The 21511-nt window shown below is 43.4% G+C and overlaps 1 protein-coding gene and 1 long non-coding RNA gene across 5 annotated transcripts in view; one reads left to right on the plus strand and one right to left on the minus strand.

Annotated features, from left to right (window-relative positions):
• The window catches only part of runx1t1 (RUNX1 partner transcriptional co-repressor 1), a 57113-nt gene extending 38258 nt beyond the window's left edge, over positions 1-18855 (minus strand). For 2 of the 4 annotated variants that reach the window (XM_082520348.1, XM_082520347.1), the window contains exon 1: positions 18255-18855. In XM_082520348.1, coding sequence (XP_082376474.1) covers positions 18255-18282 — 28 coding nt within the window. In that variant the 5' untranslated portion in view covers positions 18283-18855. The remainder of the gene's footprint in view (positions 1-18254) is intronic. The other 2 variants (XM_082520350.1, XM_082520349.1) reach the window with 1 other exon arrangement.
• On the plus strand, positions 18850-19771 carry LOC309698079. Its single transcript, XR_014274007.1, has 3 exons — positions 18850-18938; positions 19550-19616; positions 19706-19771. It is a non-coding gene; the product is annotated as an uncharacterized lncRNA (long non-coding RNA).
• Positions 19772-21511: the final 1740 nt, after the last annotated feature.

The following is a 21511-nucleotide window of genomic DNA, read 5'->3' on the forward strand; positions in this document are numbered from 1 at the left end:
TCGTGCTTACGGCTGAATCATAACCAGGTGTTAGAGCCCTGTTGTTAGGATGAACAGCGGACACTGGATTCATGAAATCTGAGAACAGACATCAAGCTGGGTAGTGTGCAGAATCTTCTGAATTCAAACAAAATAAAGCAACTGACTCGTGTCAGCGCTGTCAGTTAAATAAGACTCATCCCACCTATAAAACTGAAACTCTGTCTTATCCCCTTTACTTTTAATTTTATCGCTTTGAATTATTGCTTTTGGCAACTGAAGTTATCAGAATTTTATAAAATTTAAAACTGATAAAGTTTTCAGCTCACGGGAGTAGAAACAAACAGTTAGCAGCCTTTCCATGGTGCAAAGGGAAGCTGCATATCTGGAGGCTCACTTGAAGATATAGTTTTTAATACAAAGAAATGATTTCAGCAGCTTTAATAGTGAATGTTCAGCCCTTCATTAAGCTTCATTTGTCTGATCCTTAAGGCAAACAATTAAATGGTGCTCCTGGGTTTAAATTGGGCAGCAATGTCATACTAAAGATCTAAAGAAACAAAAAACACCTCCTTGTGCACTGTGTGTGTTAGTATGTATATCTCATGTGCCTACAGGAAACATTAATCACTTTTGTTTAGTGTCCTGAAACTTATTGTGTGGGCCCCTTCAGTTAAACTAATCGATTCTCAGCAGTGGTTTAGCAGTAAGAAAATTAATCACTGCAGCACTTCCTGTCATTTTCTCCAGACTACTCCTGAAATCTTCTCTCCGCATCCTTCTTCTTCAGCTGGCTCTCATTTCTCTCCCCTCTCTCACTCTGTCTTTAAGAGCCTTTCCTTTCTTTTTACCCCTCATTCCTCCCTCCAGTGCTCTTTCTCCCTCTCTCGCTCGCTCCTTCTGCTCTGCCATCATCGCAACATCTGATTAACATATGTCTGGGCTTTCACTCCCTGTCAGCTTGCAGGCATCTGCACACATGCGAACTAACAGAGGCGCTCGCATTCACGCAGCCTCGTAAACCGTGTCTCAGGTTCAAGAGTGTAAAGGACAAAAATGGCAGCAGATTTTCACGATCCTCCTTTTAGCTACATTTATGTCCCACGCCGCCTGAGCGTGAACGTGTGCGTGCCCACAACAGGGAGGATCAGAGACAAAGCGCCTTAATGTTAGTGCAAGACAACAAGCACTAATGTTCCCTCAGTGAGCTGCTAAAAATGCCAGTAAGGGAGGAGAGAAAAAGAATTATATTAGGACAGAGACAAAGACGAGATGAAAGAGAGAAGATGTGAGTATGGGAGCGTATAAAAAAAAACAATAGCTGCTCCAGCTCTCCGGAGACACGTGGCCCCTAAAAGCACTAGCAAACCCAGTCTCTCTCTCTAAGCTCAAGTTTCATTTCAGAGACAGGAATTGATAGAATGCATTTGAGTTTATTCAATACACTGTTGGGAGCTTAACTTCATATCCCACTTCCAGTTACTGCAACCAGAGAACTCGTACTGATTAGCTTCGGCAGTAGTAACAGGAAGACATCTCATCCTAACTATCACCAGCCCATACCAGTCAGGCTACATGATCAGATTTTTTACCTGATGAGATTTTACCGGCTTAAAGCATCAATGAAATCATCTCATATGTGTTGCAGGATGCTAAAGCCTCTTTTCAAATCATCTGTTCTCCTCTGCCCAAAACTGCCTGGAATCAGGCCCACTTTCACGGCCTCATCTGCAACAAAAGCAGGTAACAACAGCAGCCGACGTAGGCAACCAAACAACTACTTTGTCGAGAGGCTTGCCAAAACGCATAATCCAGCTGACTGCAACAAAAGCTTTGCAAAACCCTGCAGACAGACACTGATGGTTGTTTGCATTGGTCTATGTTTGTAATACCCATAATCTGACCAGTTTGTTATAATGGCATCCCCTGCCATTTGAACACTTTTGTAAAAAAAAAAAAATACAAATAAAATAAAGACACACATACATCAGTGGCACCAGCACCGCAAACTGGGATACAAACCGTGCTGAGTTAAATTACTCCCTCTGCGTGTGAGTGTGTCTGTGAATGAGCATCAGGGGCTTATTTCATTCAAGAATTAAACAAGTCAATACTGTGGCTTTAAGTAAGCTTGCATATACTGTACTGTATAGCCTTCTTTCTGTGTCCTCCTGCAACCTCCTGACACCTCCCCCACGCAGGCTAATAAGGACTCATTCTCTATATATGGGTTAATATATGTGCTTAAATTCAAAACAGGCAAATAAAAGGCTTTCTTAATACGGGCGCATTAACGCACTGAATAGTCACACAATACTGATGAGGAGAAACCGTTTTGCTAAGGAGATTTCAATGGAGCGTCAAAGCTGTTTTGTGTGGGGTGGAGCCATCCTGTGTATATCATTTTGTGGGTGAAGGGTGTGTGTATGTGTGTGTGATGAGGGGTTCTATTGGAAGGAACTGAAGTGACTTTTTTTGTGGAAGACTTGGTAAACTCAATGGGGCTTTGGAGGGCCAACTCAATGATAAGTCAATGAGGTGCACTTGAATGGCGGAGTTGATGGAGTGAGACACACAGAAAATAATCTCTTTCTCTCACAGACACATACAAAGCAAAGTCCCACGGGACAGCTTCTGGCCACTCAGCGTCAGCATGTTTAATGGCACAGGGTGATATGTGCGTGAGAGAACAGAGTTAGCTAGTCGCAGAGAGCAATGCATGGTTATGTTTGTACACCATCACCAATAAGCTAGACAGTTCTGCCTCCATTCTGCTACACCCTTTTCTGTCTTCCCTGCACACTAACCCCTGCTTGTGTGCTGTCTCCATGTGAGGAGTGCCTGTGTGTGTGTGTGTCTGCACAGGCTACAGAATACACAGAACCTCACACAGTTTACACCCCAGTGGAGACTATTAGTGATCCTCTACCAGACACAGAGGGAACACATAGTCTGAGAGAGACACAGGCAAAGAGTCAAAAGTGTAGAGGAGAGAAGGGGAGAGAGAGGGTGGGGTGGCTGCGGGGGGAGAATCAAGAGGAGAAGGATGAGAGAAAGAGACAGTGACAGACTGGCACACTGATACGCAGACACACACAGATGGGAAGATAAATGAACAGATATTCTGGCAGTGCTACATAATACAGAAAGAAAGGGAAAGGGAACATCAGGGCAAACGTCAGTTCTCTTCCTCTCGCAAACCGACCAAAGATGGCCTCAGCTTTAGTGCAATCTGATGTAACTCGCCAGAAACAGTTTCAATGCTGCACATCAAACATAGTCATACCACAGTCATCAGACTGAAGAGAGAGGATATGTGAAATCTCTCCAAAATGTGTCACACTTTAAGGTGAACACTTAGTGTTATCTAACAAACTCGAGTGTATATCTTTAATTAAGCGTATATCGGCATACACGCGTCACCCCATTTGAGAGGAGAAGAGAAAAGCAGGAATAAAGAGACGCCTGAAGAAAAACAAAGGTCGAATGACAAGGTGGAAGCCAGAAAAATTGATGTAGAGGATGCAGGAGGAGGTGGTTAAAAGAGACAAGAAGGCGGAGAAAAGGAAAGAAGGCGACCAGCTTGTATAGAGGTGCAGTTGGCCACAGCAGGCGCTCCACTGGGCTGCACTCAACTGCTCTCTGCCTCCTGGACACACATTACCTCTGAGAATATTTGATGTGTGCGTCCGCGTGCACGCGCGAGCACGACGGCTGCATCTGAGCAGCAACTCTGGAGGAAGGGAGGTTACATATGGGCTTGGCCTTTGTGTGCCTGTGTGTTGATGGAAGTGAGAAAAAGGCAAGCGAACTGCAAAAAGAGAGCGAGTGAAAGTGAGTGTAGTCGAAAAGGTGCAATCAGCAGAGGGGCGGAAAAAAAAAAGTGAGCAAGAGGCTCCCTGTGTGTGCGGCAGGTCCCCAGCCATCTGGACACTCCCCCCCTCCTCAACCCACCCCGCCCTCCACACCCACCATTCTCCTCCACCCTCCTTTTCCTCCCCTCTCCTCTGCCGACTGGTGTGCTATTCATGGCGGACCCATTTCACCTTTCAGTGTGTTACGCCCGCTCACCACAATACATGCTAATGAGGTAGAACAAATGACTTTTTTTCAGTGGGTGCATGCATGTGTGCGGCCCTGTGTGTGTGTGTGTGGGTGGGTGGGTGGGTGGATGGGTTGCTGAATTCTTCCAATCTCGACTGCTCGTTTCCAAACCACTTGCTTAACTGTCGAAAGAGTTGTTAATGGTTGTGCACAAACCAATTTTGTTTTCTCACCTGAAGGCACAAAATAGCTCCAGATTACTGACACCTGATCTGATGTTGCTTTGCACCGATGCTTGATTTCTAGAGCACCGCAAACATAGGCTCAGGAATCCGCAGTCTTAATGCATTTACCACTGTGTCTCAAGGACCTATAGCAAACAAACCATATAAACACAATGGCATTTAATTCCAGCTAGGGTAACCTCCACCAGTCCTATATATCCTCACACCCAGCCACCTTCTATTTATCCTCCACTGAGTGACTTGGCCCAGTTCCAATCTGATCTGCTCGGCGATGATAAAGTGGAGAGGAGACAGAGGAGGGGAGAGAGTGCACATTTACAGTTCTCTGTAGCACGGATGACAGGAGATGAATGGAGCACTTGATTTGTCGCAACAGAACACAAGACACCACAACTGACATCGGCAAGAGGAGTGGTGACAGGGAGAAAAAATAAGAAACAAGCAGGCAAGAAAAGGGAGTGCCAGGGTGCTGAAAGATTGAGGAGCAATACAGAAGACGGGAAGGGAAGAGAAGAGGAGAGCAAAGTGAAAAAGGGGACGCTTGAAAAGAATAGATGATAGCGAGAAAACAAGGGGAAAGAAAAATGCATAGCAATACAGACAGAATGACAAACAGTTTGTCAAAACCGAGCCTCCTTCGAGTCTTTCTTCAGCAAGAGCTGCTTTTCATTCGCCCTGTATCACTAGGTGGCACTAACGATACATCTGTACACCTGCCAACCCTCTCCTCCCCCTCTTCCTCCCCCTTTACGTCTTTCCATAGTGAATCATTGTGACAGCCCGGCTTGGCAGTCATAATTAACCGAGTGCACTAGCTAGTGTAGCACTCCATGCAACACACCACAGTGAGCCAAGCACAGAGAGGACTGCTCATAGTGAGAGCTGCCACTAGGCATGATGGTCATGTTTGTGTGTGCACGCCTCTGTGTGTGTGTGTGATTAATAGTGTGTGTAGTGACAGTGTGCAGTCAACTAAGCCACATACACAGGTGGGGAAAGGAGAAGGACTTTTTGAGGCTTCTTCGAGGATCACTGCCTCTGGTCAGACATTGCTGATTAAATCAGCGTCGGGCCAAAGGTAACAAATTATCCTTTAAAATACAACTCTCTGTGTCTGTTATTGTTGCAAGGAATTCAAATTTTTAAGGCATCGGTTTAGAGGTTTGCTGATTTAATTATGCAAAACAAACAAAATAAATCATAAAGAAATATTTCAAATGTGGTGTCTTTTTAAAAACAAAAAAAATATCTGCCAGCGCGAGATTTATATATCATCGCTGCCTATTTGTGTCTCTCCCACTAAATCCTGCTCAAGAGGAAAACCATCCATTTTGAGGGCTGCATTTTGCACATGTAAAACACAGATTTGTCCTGCAACAGCTGTGGAACAAATTGTGTTATTAAGTCATTTTAACACCCAAGGCATCCAATTAAGCTACCCAATTCCCCTTATCAAAGCCACAGTTCCCCCAAAACGAGGAAAACAACTTGCATGGATGTGACTGTTTCTACAAAAATAGCCCTAAAATCAGCTTCATAGCCGTTATGTGGGACTAATGGAAATGGTGCCACAGTTCCTTTAACTAGTACAGAAACAGGAACCAGGCCATTCCTGGCTCCCCTCCCGGCCTCTGGGGCCCAGAGCCCAGCCCAGCTCGCCACACAATGGGCCAGCAGAATGAGAGGAACCTCCGGCCATCCAGAGATAGCCCTGCTGGTCAGGAACCAGAAGAAACCTGGGAGGGAGAAGAGGAGGTGGTTGTGTGTGTGTGTGTGTGTGTGTGTGTGTGTGTGTGTAAGCCTTAAGGATGCAAACCCAAGCAGCAAGGGAAAGGGTGGGGATGGTTGGTTGGGGTCAGGATGTGTGTAAAGGGGACAATGTTTGTGTCTGTGTGAAAGAAAGTAGAGCTGTTCAGATAAATGCCTTGCTCCCATACAAAAATAACACAAACGCGCGCACGCACACACACACACACACACACACACACACACACACACACACACACACACACACTGCTACTCTTCTCTCTAAGGAAGTTAAGGCTTGTTTACAGGTAATTAATGCTGGGACAGCAACAGTGGGATGCAAGGTGCATGGGGGAGTGGTTGATATAAGAGGGAAGCAGGATTGGAGAATGGCGATGGGATCAGTGGCTTTTGGACCTGGCACCCACCCTGGCAAGTGACGTGTCCTATCTGGCTTTCTTAAACTGCCTGGAGCCCCAAACAGTGAGTCAGTCCAGAGGAGCATTGGTCTCTGAACCTAATGATGGGAATTAACCCTGGGGACAAACTGGAAGAAGTAAATTACATAAGAGTGAGAAGCAGGTCGTGATGTGTACCTGCTCCCAGTTCTGTTTTGGGAGGGGGGCTAGAGGTGGTGGGGGTGCTCTTCAATAAAACACAGACACATGCACATGGCGCCCACTGTTTCCATGACAACAAGTGGAGCAGATATGCTCTCTCAACTGTCAAAGGACACGCGCACACACATATATACACGTGCAGTGAAAAGAAAAAGAAAGATTGTACTAAAGTGTTTTTTTAGCATTTCATAGGTGGCTGTCATCACCGGAGTGACAGAAGACTGAAGAATAAAGAGACAATGGCAGGAACCAAAAAGGAAACAGAGAAAAAAGAAACAGGCCAGGAATGCAGGATAGATACAGCTGCTGCTGAACTTAAAAAAAATATGCTGAATATATTTTTGCACAGAAAGCCGACTTTGGCTTTGGAAGTCGTGCTTAGGAGGGGCTGCTTTATTGCCAATGATGATTACAGACACCAAAAGCAATTTTGCTAAAGCTGAATTGAAATTTTTTTTTTTAAATAAGTATGAAATCTTTTTTTTTTTTTCCTTTGCAACTTGTGAACTAGAGTCACTGGGCTTGGCTGGCAAAATAAAACACGGTGTCCTTGCTGCTTCCTCTTGCACAAGTGTAGCATAACTTCTGTTCTCAGACACTAGAGAGAGATAGAGACAAAGACAGACTGTCCTAAATCTAAACCTCTCAGCGTCATCTGAATTGATGGTTTTTAGGGGGTAGAGGGATGTCGACGCCACACGCCGTTACACGAATGTATAACCTACACGTATTTCTGCTTCTAAATCCGTCTGTGCCGCGCATGCATTACCCGTGTGATATGTGGTGAAAGGAAATAGATCGCTTCTGTTTCAGGTCTGTGTGTCACGTATACACCAGTGTATCCTTTCATGGGGAAATTAATACCATATCAATTTTCCTTTAGTACAGGGGCTATTTTATGGTATTGGTGGATTCATGAATTTTCTTACACTGTCATATTCATATTCCAGATTCTGATTTAATTTGCCGCGCGGGAATGAAAGCACACATTTCAAATGAGACGAAGCAATAAATTCAAAATTGCTTTCCTCACGAAGCATACACGCACACACACACAAGAGCAGTTTTGTCTTTGTTCTTGTTATATACAAAAAAACACGCACACACAACCAACTATTCTTTATCGTGAAATAAAGCAGTCTCAGCTAAGTACTCTTAGCTGCAGGGAATGTCACATTTTACAAGCTTCCATCCACATCCACATACCATGCAGTATTTTCGCCTAACCTCACAATCCCCCCTTGTACTATAATTCTCAATTACAGTAGGGCAGATATATATATGTGTGTAGTATATACTGGTGCTCACATGCAGTTGTGGTAAACGCTTGCTGTGTGAACTCCTTGACAGGGGCTGGTTAAATATAGCTTGAATGATTTCATGTGTTATTTTTCCCCAAATGCAGTTTAGCATTACTGGCTGTCTAAAAGAGGAAGAAGAAAAAAACGAGACAGCAGCTCAAGGTCTAAAAGCAGAAGCTTGTATCCGAGCTAAGCAATTTGAAACTCATAAATGTTATTCAACATTGTATATGAGTCATTTCTCTCTGTCCTTTGTCTGTCACTGCCTCCGTCTCTCACGGTTGCTTGACTCTGTGGCTTCTGGCTTTGGCCCTTTAGCAGTTTAAAGTAACTCACGGCTATGTCCTACTAGCTCATCTCTGTTTCCCACTTTCTGTTTTCAGACTCTTGTTCTCGAGCTGGCACAGGCAAACAAGGTGACATCAGATCTGCAAACACAAAAACTTCACTCTCACCATCTAATAATGTGTTCTTTAAAAATCTAAAACACAGCTATTCTATCCCTGATGCCTCAAATCCGATGAAACGTGCCCTAAACAAATGCATTTAGTCTACAATAATTAGCCAAGCCCCTGTGTTTTGAATATTTCATCTCAAATAATTATTTCTTGAATATATCTGTCTCTATGTTAGACAAAAGAGAGCAAAATAGTAGATATTTTTATTCTAGAAAAGACACTTCCACTGTCTGCACCTTACATCCTCAAATGATGGATATCTAATTTTTCCCCTACTGCCTCTCCCCATTTCACCTTGCTGCACTTGTCACCGTTCACCTTTCTCGCACCCCAGTATCTGCCTCTGCTCCCCACCCTTTTTGTAATCACACTCTAATCCTTTGCAATCAATTCCCCATGAAGATACTACCCGACCCAAATAACACACACAAACAGGCAAACACACACACAAACACACACACTCAGTGCGCCAAGCAAACAGATGTCTGCAAGACATAAAAAGCAACCAAAACCAGGATCAAAAATCATTTCAACACACTATTATTATGTTTTGTTACACGTTGGTTGGATCAGACAGACTGTGAACATCTTCGTTCATTCGAATCAAAACCACTTAAATTAACACCATATCAAGTATCAAATACAGAACAGATCGTCAAAGACAGAAAGCAACGAAATAAGTGTTAAGGAGTTGCACTGAATTATTAAAACATGTTGGCTACATTTAGGTAGAAATGTAATCCTTTTTTTATGATGGGATCAGGATGAACGTACATGTGTGCTGCGTGTGTCCCTTACCCTTGATCAGCTGGTGACTTGGGCTTGTCATTGCCCTGCCAGGCAAAAGCCCGGGGCGGTGCACGACTAATGCATTAGCGTCTTTAGCAGTTCGGGGCATCTGTCATGTGTGTGTACATGCTTTTGTGTCGCTGCATCATGTAGCCTGGGGCAAAGTGGCAAATACAAAGAGTCGTGTTTTATCTAAATATAGAAACAGATGCAGATTGTCTCCGGTTCTGCTGCGCGTAGTTTTTAACTCCCCTACTTGGTTGCTTGTCTTCATTGTCTACACTCTTTTGTTACATATGGCTGGCAATAACCAAAGCTCTACTTTCTTAACAGTTTGAGACGCCTTTCATTTTGACGAAGTGGTAAAAATGTTGCATGCTGTGGTCTTAAAATGCATTTGATGCCGTATTTTAGTATAAATGTTCACTTCATGAAATTTTATGAGACGGTGTTGTGTTACAAGAACAACACTGATTTAATAGAACATAATTGGCAGTAACAATGAGCTCAGCATGCTTTTGTTAAGTGACTAAATGACGAGAAATAGGACAAGGGTATGTGGTGGGAAAGGATGGTGCGTGTATGTTGTGTTCATTCTGACGAGGAATGGCAGCGAACGAATGTGTTTGTGTGTGTGTGCGTGTCTGGCTGCCTGTTAATATGGCATGCCACATAACGCTAAAAATATCACTCATCACATCAAACGCACACCAAGAAACTTGTAGACCACCTAACAAACACAAAGAGAGCTCTGCATGCCTTCACTTTAGATTGACAACCCTGCCATATGGTGCTGAGCTTTGTCTTTGTTTGCATATTCAGCCACTCACTGTCTGAGTTTATGAGAGACCAATTTAGCAAGCGCACACCTGTGTATTTTTAATTTTTTTTTTTACATATGTGTAGTTCAGTCCTATGTGTGAGATAGCTACATTAGCAAATATAAAGTTGCAGCTGCACTCCAGTACATGATCCCTGCACAGCTGTGAATTATTATGTGGACAATTTAATGCTGCCAAAGAGGAAACAGGAAATTAAGATCGTACTTTTGTTGCACTGCTAAAGTGTCTGGCAAAATGTTTGTGTGCATCCATGCTCAAATAAAATTCCTACAAAGTGAAACGATGCAGTGCATCTCTGATGCTATCACCCTGAGTAGCAGCTTTATGCTCGTCACTCATAAATGCGTAGAAGAGGTGCAGATGGAGACCCAGGGGTGCAACCCAAATGCTTAAGGGGAAGGGGCTTTCCACTCACTAAAGCATCCTCAAACTAACATCTAGGCAGTAATTTGTCCTCCCTCAGGGGAGGCATAAAAAAACCCAGAGCCTCGAATTCTTTGCAGCTATGGAAAAAGTGAAGAGCGAACAAAAAAAAAAAAAAAGCTAAAATACTTTATCTCCGCCTCTAACTGAAAGTTATTACATTTTCTGAATGGTATGACTTTCTAATGGTTAGCATATGTGAATATGTGTGCACAGAGAGAGAGAGCAGTAGTTGAGGTTAAGTTAATAGCACAAGCAGAGGGGGAACTGGGAACCCTTGGCTTATAAAGGATACTTGTTTCCCTGCCTCACCGAAAACCAGATGTTGATAAAGAGACATAGGGGGAGGAGAGAAGACAGATGGGTAAAAAATTACCAACACTTGAGCCAAACATCTTGAAACATCTGCAAAAAAAAAAAAAAAAAAAAAGGTACCTTACAAAAGGAGATGGATTTATGCTCTCTCTCTATCTTGGATTTTCATTGCTCCGTGAGAGCCTTTCTCCCTCCTGTGCTGTGCTGCTCTCAGTGTTACCAGGACTAAAAAGTTTTGCCGCAATCTGGAGCTGTTTAAGTCTTGGAAAAAAAAAAAAGAAGCTTGGATTCTTCCACAAATGGCTCTATCATGTAGAGAAGGCAAACACGTCTGCACACTGTTGGAGTCATAAAACTTCAGAGAGTGCCGCGGGATGGGGTCCACAATCATGCAGACTAACTCGATATGAAACACTATAAATGTCAAGGTACATTGCAATATAGACGCATGTGTGTACATCCCTGCACATGTGAGGCCCAAAAACATATCATTCATATCCCATTTCTAAAAGCGGAGTTCGGTTACCATGGAGACCCATCGTCTATTGCTAGTATGAAATGCGCAGCTGAGGATGGCACGTCCATATGGTTAGAGTACGACAGAGGGGAGGAACAGATGCCTTGATTAAAGGGCTGTCAATCGCAAATCCATAAGAGCAGCTGGGGTCATGGATGTATATCAGATGACACTACAGACAGCGAGCAAGCCAGACAAAAAGATATATGTTTTTATACTGTAGGCAGATATAAAAACACACACACATTCACATGGACACTTGTGAGGAGAGGGAGCTCTACAGATCTCTATCTGTTCATCGATACACAGCTACAGCCTCACAACTAATCTCCCAGTCTGACTGAACTGCGAGAGCTTTCTCCATTTTCAGAGACTTTTTATCCCTTTTGAGAGAAACAGCAGTGAGGTTGAAGCCTGTAAGTGTAATTCTCAATTTTTGGGTGGACACAACTGCCATTAAATATACTTTTCTTTTTTAAAGATAAAACCGACTGTGGTTTTGTTCTGTTTCTGTTCAAACAAGCACGGCAGCTAGCAATGAAGCAATGATTCGGGCCATTTAAGGTTAGACTGCAGTGAGCGGTCATGTATAGGGACTGAAATTTTATGGACAGGATGGACGGGACGCACTAGAAGTTAAACAAAATGGGGCTTTTTACTTGGCCCCATTTGGAGAAAATGGACCAGCTCCTTCCATTTTTTTATGTTACCCCCACTGTCCCTTCTGCCACTCTCCCTCTTTCTCTTTGAACCAATTTCTAAAATGGCCCTCCCTTGAAATAATTGACACTCTGCGTTTATCATTTGAGGCACCTGCTGTTGGTTTGACAACAAGACAATCAGATGGAGCGACCGGCCGTCGTCCCATTGTCCCATCTCCCTGTTTGTCTGTGACACTAACTGACAACAGCTGGAAGCCCTCTCTTCCTACAATACCCATCATGCAAGTCAAATTCAAGCACAAAAGAAAAGGGCCTCATTATTTGGCTGTAGTGGTGTGATTTTAACCAGCAAGGGGAGGAAACAATGATTTAGTTGTGTCTGCCCATGGGACATAAAAGGCTGGCAGCGACTGGACGTCCAAAAAAACAGCCGTGCACGTGATTGCTCTGCCGGTGCCGATTCTATTTCATTATGAATATTAAAGAAACACAGTGTAGATTGGTGCTAGCTGTTTGAACCTCCGCTTGTATACAAATACCAGAGTAGACCACCGCAATATACAACGCGCACGCTCCTGTCTGCTAACATGCATTTTTGAACACACAGCCTCCCACATCCCCATCTCTTCTTGTCTCTTCTACTCTCTAGATGTAATTGACTGAGCACGTCAATACTCGGAGGGAAAAAAACAGAGGGTCCACTGTCTGCATCTATTGAGCTACACTTCTCTCTTTCTCTCTCTCTCCCTGTCTGCTGATCTTAATTACACTCCTTTTTACCAAGCCAGGGCTCCAATCTAGCGGCTGCCCTTTTCATAAAATGTACTGTCCAAATCCATACATCAAAATTAATGAGAGTGAACCGAGCTGTAAATCAAATATCCAAGCTGATAAGCCGAGGTGGTGATCGTAAATTACATAAGTCCCTTTTCGTAAAACAAAAAAAGAAAAGGAAAAAAGAGAGAATTATTCTCACGGGTTCATTTAGGTCAGCGTTAACAATGTGAAGTTTTTACAGAGGAAGCAACCTCAGTTTAGGTGATAAAAACCGCTAAAGCATGACAGGGGTGAGATGATGTTTCTCACTCTCTTTGTTATCTACTTCCTCTTTCTTTGTGTCTCTCTTTGTCAATTTGTCTGATTTTCTGCCTGCCTGTTTGTTTGTTTTAAGCGCTGTCTGTCTGGGCCCACTCCACCGCCTCTCTCTCTCTTTTCTCTAATACACACACACACACACACACACACACGCACACATACACAAAAAAACGACTTTTATGGTCAGGTTTTATGGACTGGTAGCAAAGCAAACTGGTCCATTCTTCAGCAATTGTCCTCTCGTGAACTGGGGAGAAAAAAGGCTCCTAATCGCACAGCTTCACAGCTCATACTTCCCATCAATCAAACCTCTCTGTGTGTCCTCGGGATTTGTGCGAGCGTTTGTGTGTGTGTGTGTGTGTGTCTGTTTGTGCTTGTAGACATTCCCACCGAATAGCATCTCAAACCTCTGCTGAATCATGAAGAAAAGCTTAGAGATGGCAGTTCAGACTCTCTTACATACAGTACACTCTGTTCCTTTTCAGATGAATCTTTACAGAAGACATAAACCACCCCCAGCCCACCAGGTCCTCTGTTTAATCTTTAAATGTAAATTGGGCGACAGGTGAATATTGAGAAGGTGAGAGATAAAGGGTAACATCTTCACTTGGTCACTTTATCGCTGCTCCACATCACTAAGAAGAGCCTATTCAATATCATTACCTTTAGCAGAGTGTAGGGGGAAACACAGTCGTGGGTATGTCCTTTTGTATTCATTGGACATACTGTATAGACACCTGCACACACACACTCACACGCACACACACAATCACATCCAGTTGCTTATCTTTTGAAATAAGAAAAGGGGCTTGTCAGGATGGCACATTGTATGTATGTGTGTTGAGTAAGTGTGTGTGTGTGTGTGTGTGTGTGTGTGTGTGTGTGTGTGTGTGTGTGTGTGTGTGTGTGTGTGTGTGTGACTGAGAGAGAGAGAGCGAGAGAGAGAAGGGAAGGCAATGTGCATTAGGGCGATTACAATATCAGCCGACTCCAGATGGAGGCAGGAAAATAAACAGTGGAAGAGAAAGAGAGAGAGAGAGCAAGGGAGAGGGAGCGAGAGCAAGGGGACAGACATCATGACAAGAAGCCTAAGAGAGAGGTTCTATATGTGTGCATTTGTTTGTGTGGAGGTCTGTCTGTGAGCGATACAGTTAGAGAAAGTAGAGTTAATTAGCAACTCAATCCGCATCTGTATACAGAGGACTGAGGAAGCGCTCTGCATGTGTGACAGTGTGTGGGTTTATATTGTCCTGGATGTGTCTATTTTGAGTGTGTACTTTAAGCCCCAGAAACCTGAGTGCAATAGATACAGCTAACCATTTACCCTAAACATATGAAAAAACTACATCTCCCATGACACAGCTGCTTTTAGATTTGCTCTGGAACCAATCTATTATCAGTTCTGGCTAAGTGAAAAAGTAAGTTAAAATAATAAAAAAAAATGCTAGAAAGGTAAAAATCCTCCATGAAAAATTATGAACTGTGGGGCCCTTCCCTGTCGGCCTCTTCTTCACTTGACCTATAAGTCTTATGTTATCCAGAGTAAAAAACACGAACAAGGCCAATAAAATCAGTTTGTGGCGCTCACCGTTCACTTTGACATTAAATCAGACCCTGTAAAGGCCATCTCACAGCTACAATAAAACAAAGACCTCTTGCTTCTGTAAGCACAAGAGAGTGTGGACACACAAGCGCCGCGTATACAATGCAAACGGACACACACGCACACACACACAAACACACCTACCTGCAAGTCCTTTTTATACCACCGCTGCTCTTTCATGGGCGATGAAATTCAATAAGCAGTGAGGAGAACTGCCCTCTCACTGATAACCATCAATGGGGTTATCGATCTCCAAAAGCATTCATGCGTATGTGCATGCCCATGCATGTGCACGCACACTATAATTCACTCTGGGACTTGATAACAGACAGCTCTGAATAATCAGAAGAGATCTATACATCTTAAAGGAGTGCATGCAACACTGATTTTAGTATCTGGTTCGGCAGCTGATAGTTGCCCCCTGACTGCATTGCTTCAGTTCCAATCTGTGTCCAAGGCTCCACCATCTCGATCTTTATACACATTTCTGCAGTAACGGCAGCTGTGGTAAATGTGCACCAAAACCCAGTGAAAAGAATGACGAATACTGTAAAGTTTTTATGTTGTTCGTGGAGTTAGATAAGAACAGACCTTCTAGATTGACACAGCAGTTATGTGAAAATCCCAAGTAGTAGTAGCGCCAGGAAAGCCCACTTATTCTAAGCACTGAATTATACAATAAACAAACAACCAAAAATCTTTGAGAGCATACATAATTTAGAGCATATACTGTAGGCTGTATACAAACGAGGGAGCTTGTGTTAAGTTCTGTATACTAGAATCTGGCTCTGATAGAGCCAATTGAGAATGCCGAAAAAATTACAGGTGATCCGGGTTGCGCTGCTTTTGAAGTGGATTGTATTAAACCTGAGACAGTCAGCATATGAACTGTGTTGAGTCATCATCACTTATTCACCGTATAGCAAACCTGGACTGCATCCAAACGTCTGTGTGACACACTTAAAAGAAGTGCTTTGTAACTACATCGCAGTCTCAGTGTAACTCTGTGCGAGACATGAAAAAAATCTCTCTCTCTCTCTTTCTAAAAGCAGTACTTCATTGTTTGTTGCTGTGATTTAAATATGCAGTATAAATTGCTAGGAAGCTATTACCAGCGCTTAACATGAAAAAACAGGGGAAACAGTGAAACCAAAGAGTGTGTGTGCATATGTGTGTGTGTGTGTACGATATCTATGCCACATTGTGAAAGTGTGCATGTGACACACACAGCCTTTCTCAGCATCACTTGTTCAATCTGCCAACCAGAGGTACGTCTACGTGTGATTCTCTGGCTGTGTGTGAAGGCGAGAATAAAATGGCTGCCATCATTTTTTGCAAGGCCGTCCATGTGTGTGAGCAGCGGTCTGATGCATTTGACCCTATAGCCCAAGAGCTGGGAGGAGGAGAAGGAGGAGGAGGAAGGAAGGAAGGAGGAGGAGGGAGAACAGGTGTGAGGCAGGCTGGTGGCTGGGCAGATGGCCCCTGGAAGTGCAATGCTGGGGAGCATGGACCGCAGAGACTTAGCAGCTATCGTTAATACAAGCCTGTTTATACAGTGCACACACATGCAGCACGCACTCACACATGTCCAATCACGTGCGCGCACACACAAATGCAGAGATAACCTGCAAACAGCACTTATCATTTACTCTCCCCTCATCAGCAGCTTTGTTTACCTTTCATTTACCCCCCCCCCCCTCCCCCCCTCTTTATCTCTGTAAACACACACACTCCAGGTAATGGTCTTTTCAGTCAAGTCACTACTTTAATGGAAGTCCCAGTGTTAAAAGGATGGGAAACAAACAACTGATGGCATAATAAATGACAGCCAGAACAACCACATCACCTGGCATCGCCACTGCAGTAAATTATTAGACTAAACAGGGATTTAAAAGAAAGAAAGACAGAATGAAAAATAATCCTGAATCTTCATTTCAATGACTTAAAAGACTCACAGACACAGGATACACCTGCATCATGATATCCCAATAAAATATCTCTTTGAGAGGAGCATTTTTAAACTGCTGCCATACTTTGTTTTCTTGTTGATCAGTATATATCAGTGTCTCTTGCTTATTCTGTACCCGGTCGCCCTTATTTAGCTCATCTAAAGCCACCTCTGCTCTGTTTCATGCCTTTGACAGGACTTAACAAGCGCTCTCTTGGACGTCTACAAATGTGTACGATGCTGTGTGGGGAGCATTTGGTATGCCTAAAAAATGTCCAAAGCCCTATGGTTTTCCAGAAGATATTTTCCTCTCTCTCTAATCTGAGCCGTGAGAACAGTCGGGCATCGACAGCATGTTGTGCCATAGCAGCCTCCCTCCCTAACCCGCATGTCTGTTCTTTTCCCAGTCGGGGGAAAAGATTCCCACTGGAGTAAATATAGCCCAAAGCCTTTAATTTCAACCCTATGCCACTCCATTAAAAAAAAAAAAAAAAAAAAAAGGGGGGGGGGGGGGGGAGGAATCCGTTTTCCGTTTTTGGAGATTTTCGGTTATGTGATGATGACAAAGTCGCAGCGGGTGGAGAAGGAAACTTCACATGGGTTTGAGAAGATGCGTTTGAGAGTTGCGTCAGCGCTCCGGATGATGTTTCCTTTTTTTTCTTTTTTCTTTTTTTTGTACTTCAAATTCAAAGTCTGAAATGCAAAGTCTCTAGAAATGCTTTCTAGGACTCCCAGGCAAAGATTAGAAGAAGCAGCTCTACACTGAACAGAACTGAGAGGCTCAGGCTGAGTTCAAAATCCTCACGCAAAAGTAAAACAAACAACCCCCCCTCCCCCCCAAAAAACATAAAGTAGTCAGTAGTAGGATTATTGTTGACTACTTGCAGGAAATATTTGTAATATTTGTCTCCGTTTCTGCAGTGAGAATAATAAAAATTGTGACTTTTTATTTTTTTAAACTCCCAAGACGTTGTGTAATGTCTTTCGAAGATCAACACTTAATGTGAAGATTGCTCCACCTGAAACGAAGGTGATGACGAGACTTGGTCCGTAAACTTAAGTTGCCTGTTGCCCCAGAACAGCTGCGCATCTTGGGCACAAGCTCTTGAACTGGGAGCTGTTTTTTTTTTTATTAAGACAGCAGCATGCTGGTTAAACAAACTAGAAAGCCAACTGTCTTCATTAATTACATTTCTAGATAATTAGCAGGCAATAGCCGGAGTATTTTCACTTTCTCTAATTTTTTGAGCGATAAATGTAATGTGAGACACATCAGCGCTGATTGCTCGGTCTTTTTCTCCCATTAGAATGAAACACGATTATGCACAAAACAAACGCACCGTTTCTATGTGAAACAGATCTGCACATAATCTCGGGCAATAAAAACATTTCTCTAACAAAAAAGAAATGCACTCCCTGGCGATTATGTATTTATTGTATTATAATTTTTAGGGGGGTTTGGACTGCAGCGCAGTCTGCTTAATTTACATTAATATATAAATATATATCAAAGTAGAAATAAAACAAAATCTCAGTTAGGTGTGTTGAGTATTTTGTGATATATTTCGTAATTCGGGCGCACACGTGTGCATACGAAGTCACAAAACACTCCAATAAGGCGTGAATTGGGAAATATTAACATTATTATTAATAGAGAGAACACTTACACTGAAAAGAGGCAGAAATTCCCACCATGCGGCACGTCGATGTGAGAGGGCTAAATAATTTCCAGTCCTTTTGACTCCGCGCAAGGTCCCCTCGATGATCCGCCTGTATCGGGAAGACGAAAACTACAGTCCAGCCAGCTTTCAGGGGCTCTGGTGGTATACTCCCAGCAGCTCAGAAATGTGGTTCAAACTCCGACAAAAGAAAGAAAAAGGGCACCTCTCGGCTTGCAATAAGTGATCAGTCACTGGGGATATGCAGTGTGGGAGAATCGGGAATCTTGTAAAAAGCGCAGAGGCAAAGGAGGAGAGATGAGAAACAGATGCAGAGGGAGGATGCTGTACTGCGCAGGGGCACCCTGTCTGAGTTCTTCTTCTTCTTCTTTTTTTAAACCCGTCTTCTTACTTTCCTCCGAAATCCCTTAAGCGTCAGTTTCGATTCCGGAAAAAAAATCAGTTTTTATATGTGAGAAAAAAATCATCCACACACCCTCGGACTCGGGCTCCTTGTGTTCTGCTTCTCCGTTGGCGTGGGGAAGAGGAGTAGCGACACTCTGCCTCCAGTCGGCGGTGCGCAGCAGAGCCAGGTGGCGATGGGCGGGACTGAAGCGCTGCTGAGGAGGGGAGCAGGAGGAGGAGGAGGTGGGGGCGACTGGGCAGCAGCCAGCATCTGTGTGCCCTAAACAGGTTGGAAAACGCAGTTTCCGGTCAGAAGTGTTTTCTTTAGTGTCTGTGGCATTAAAGGATTTTCACTTGAAGCGAGGTAGCCCCTAAAACTCCTTTCTAAAGTCCTTTAGTCATTACTGGATAGGTAGGTGATTTTCCAAGTCTGCCGTAATTTACATGCCAGTACATGTATATTCAACAGCATCATTAGCCATTGCAGTCACGATTAGCTTTCATAGTTCAGTTAAAGGGTAAGTCCAGTGTAGGCTACTCTTTTAAAAATATATCCCTGAGGCGTCATCCAAGTGCTTAAAATTCCGAGTTTTTGTTAGGATACCATGCTGAAAATACTTTGAATTTGTATTTTCAATTTGCATGTAAAATGTAACCCAAGTGAAAATGTCAGAATCTCAAAAAAACCAAAAATCTTGTTATATTGACGTGGAAAATGTTCTCTAATGCTACTAAATATAGTTCCACAGGTCTGACAGGGAAAAGGATTTTTTACTTAAACAGTGACAGAAACTTCCACATTAAAACTCTAGCTATGTTTCGACCAATGAGGAGAGCTCTCATGAATTTATGCACAAAGTAAATACCATATTTTTCTGCATTGTTTTTGCTTGTTGGAGGTTTGGCAGGTGCTCCTTTAACTGAGTCATCACTGAGCCCTCTTCTGCTGAAAGGGCACACAGCGAGGTATCAAAATGCAATTAACAGTAGGGGATAGAAACATGCATTCATTCTTCTTATCTTCTAAATAAATGATCTAGTATTTTGTTTTTTAGTCTGGGGAGCCCTTTGACCACTGAACCACTTACACACACAGTTGAGTGTCATGGACCGAATCCAGCCAGCTGGGTGCTCGAGGACCTGGTTTACTATTGTGTGGATGTCTGAAGCCAAAAAAAAAAAAAAAAAAAGTAGAGCTGTGTGAGCCATGTCTCCACTTTATGTACACTCTCTCTCTCTCGTTCTCTCTGTCTCTCTTTCACACACACACACACGCACACACACACACACTGCACCTCCATCTTTCTCTCAGCTGAAAAAGGCACAAGCTGGCTGGCCTGCAGTAACCTAAGGCAAACACTTTCCCGGGACCATCTGGAAATCATCTCACCCGCAGAGCCAGCGAAAGTACAGAGCAGAAGCTACGTTTACAACTCGGTGATAACAACCGGGCGACTTGAACTGCACGGTTGAACAAGTCATGCACCATTGCCTGTTCACAACATCTCATAAAGCATTCTGTTGTAATCATTTGTGTTTTATTTTATTCTGCAGTTTTTGTACACTTGTAGTCCTCTTCTATGCATCACTTAATTGGAGGACAGTGTGCTATGACGTGACAGTGTAATGTTGTGTTGTGTCACATTCTGATTTAGGTTGAAATCATTGGCCATTTTGGATCATCTGGATTTTGGAGCATCATCATAACTTACTACATTTGTCAGTTGTGTGCTGAATGTAAAGCATTTAGCGAATTGTTAATGTGAAGCTTGTGAATTCCTCAATGCAATCACTGTGTGGTAAAAATGATGCCATTAACGGCAATCGTTTGCAATAGTTTTTCTTTGAGTTTTTCTCTTTCTCACTTTTTTCTCTCTTCTTACTCTCATCTCTCACTTCTCATCTGCACCGTCTCAGGAGTGGGTTGTGTTCTCAAAGGCAATATCGACAGATAGTGTCACTAGCACTCGTGCTGTACTTACATTTTTGCATCTAGGTCCTTTTGCAAGCTTCTGACAAAGGCAATGGGCCAAGACGAGTGATAGGATGTGCGAATAGATATGCTGAAGGTGAGGAATGGAAAGGTAAGGAAGTGATATTGAATGATAATGAGACAGGAAAAGAAAATGAGACGTAAGTCACGATGACGGAAGGAGGTTCTGTTGTGAGCGCATAGCTGAATAAGATACACCAAAGGTCAGAATAGGTGCAGAAGAAAGGTGCCCACTCGAGGTGAGCAACCTAATGTGGTCAGAAAAAGTGGCAGAGCTGTGAGGATGCTGTCACTCCTCGCCTATTTGTGTTCTCTAGTTTGCTCCCAGAGAGCAAGTTCTCTCATGACAATCACAGTGAAACATCTTGACAGCCGGAGGCACAAGGATAGGCGTTGAGGAAACCTGCAAGGGAAAAGAGAATAGGGCAATGATCCGTGTATGCGTGTGTGTGTGTGTCCTGTGATAATGGTGTGCGAGAGCAGGAAACACACAGTGCCTGTTTTTGCTGCAGGGGTTCCTGGAAGTCAGCCGCCCAACGTGATCGGCGACATACATAAACACACATGCACGCACACACATACACACACAGGATACCTCGCCTTTGAAAGGGAAAAACATGCTGCGTCTGATACATGTGGACACAGACAAGCAGACTTCCTGCATTTTCCCACCTACTGGGCGGCCACCTGTAACACAGTCACACACACACCCACAAACTCTTACAAACAAACACACTCACACACATATAGGTGGGGACAAAGACAGAATGAAGCAGATATAAGCTGAGAGTTGACAGTAAACAAGTGCTATTCAAATCCCATTTATTAACTGGCATTTGATCAACAACGCCTGAAGCCAAGCAGGCCA

The sequence above is a fragment of the Aulonocara stuartgranti genome (genome assembly GCF_965226115.1).
Source record: "Aulonocara stuartgranti genome assembly, chromosome: 22".
NCBI lineage: Eukaryota > Metazoa > Chordata > Actinopteri > Cichliformes > Cichlidae > Aulonocara > Aulonocara stuartgranti.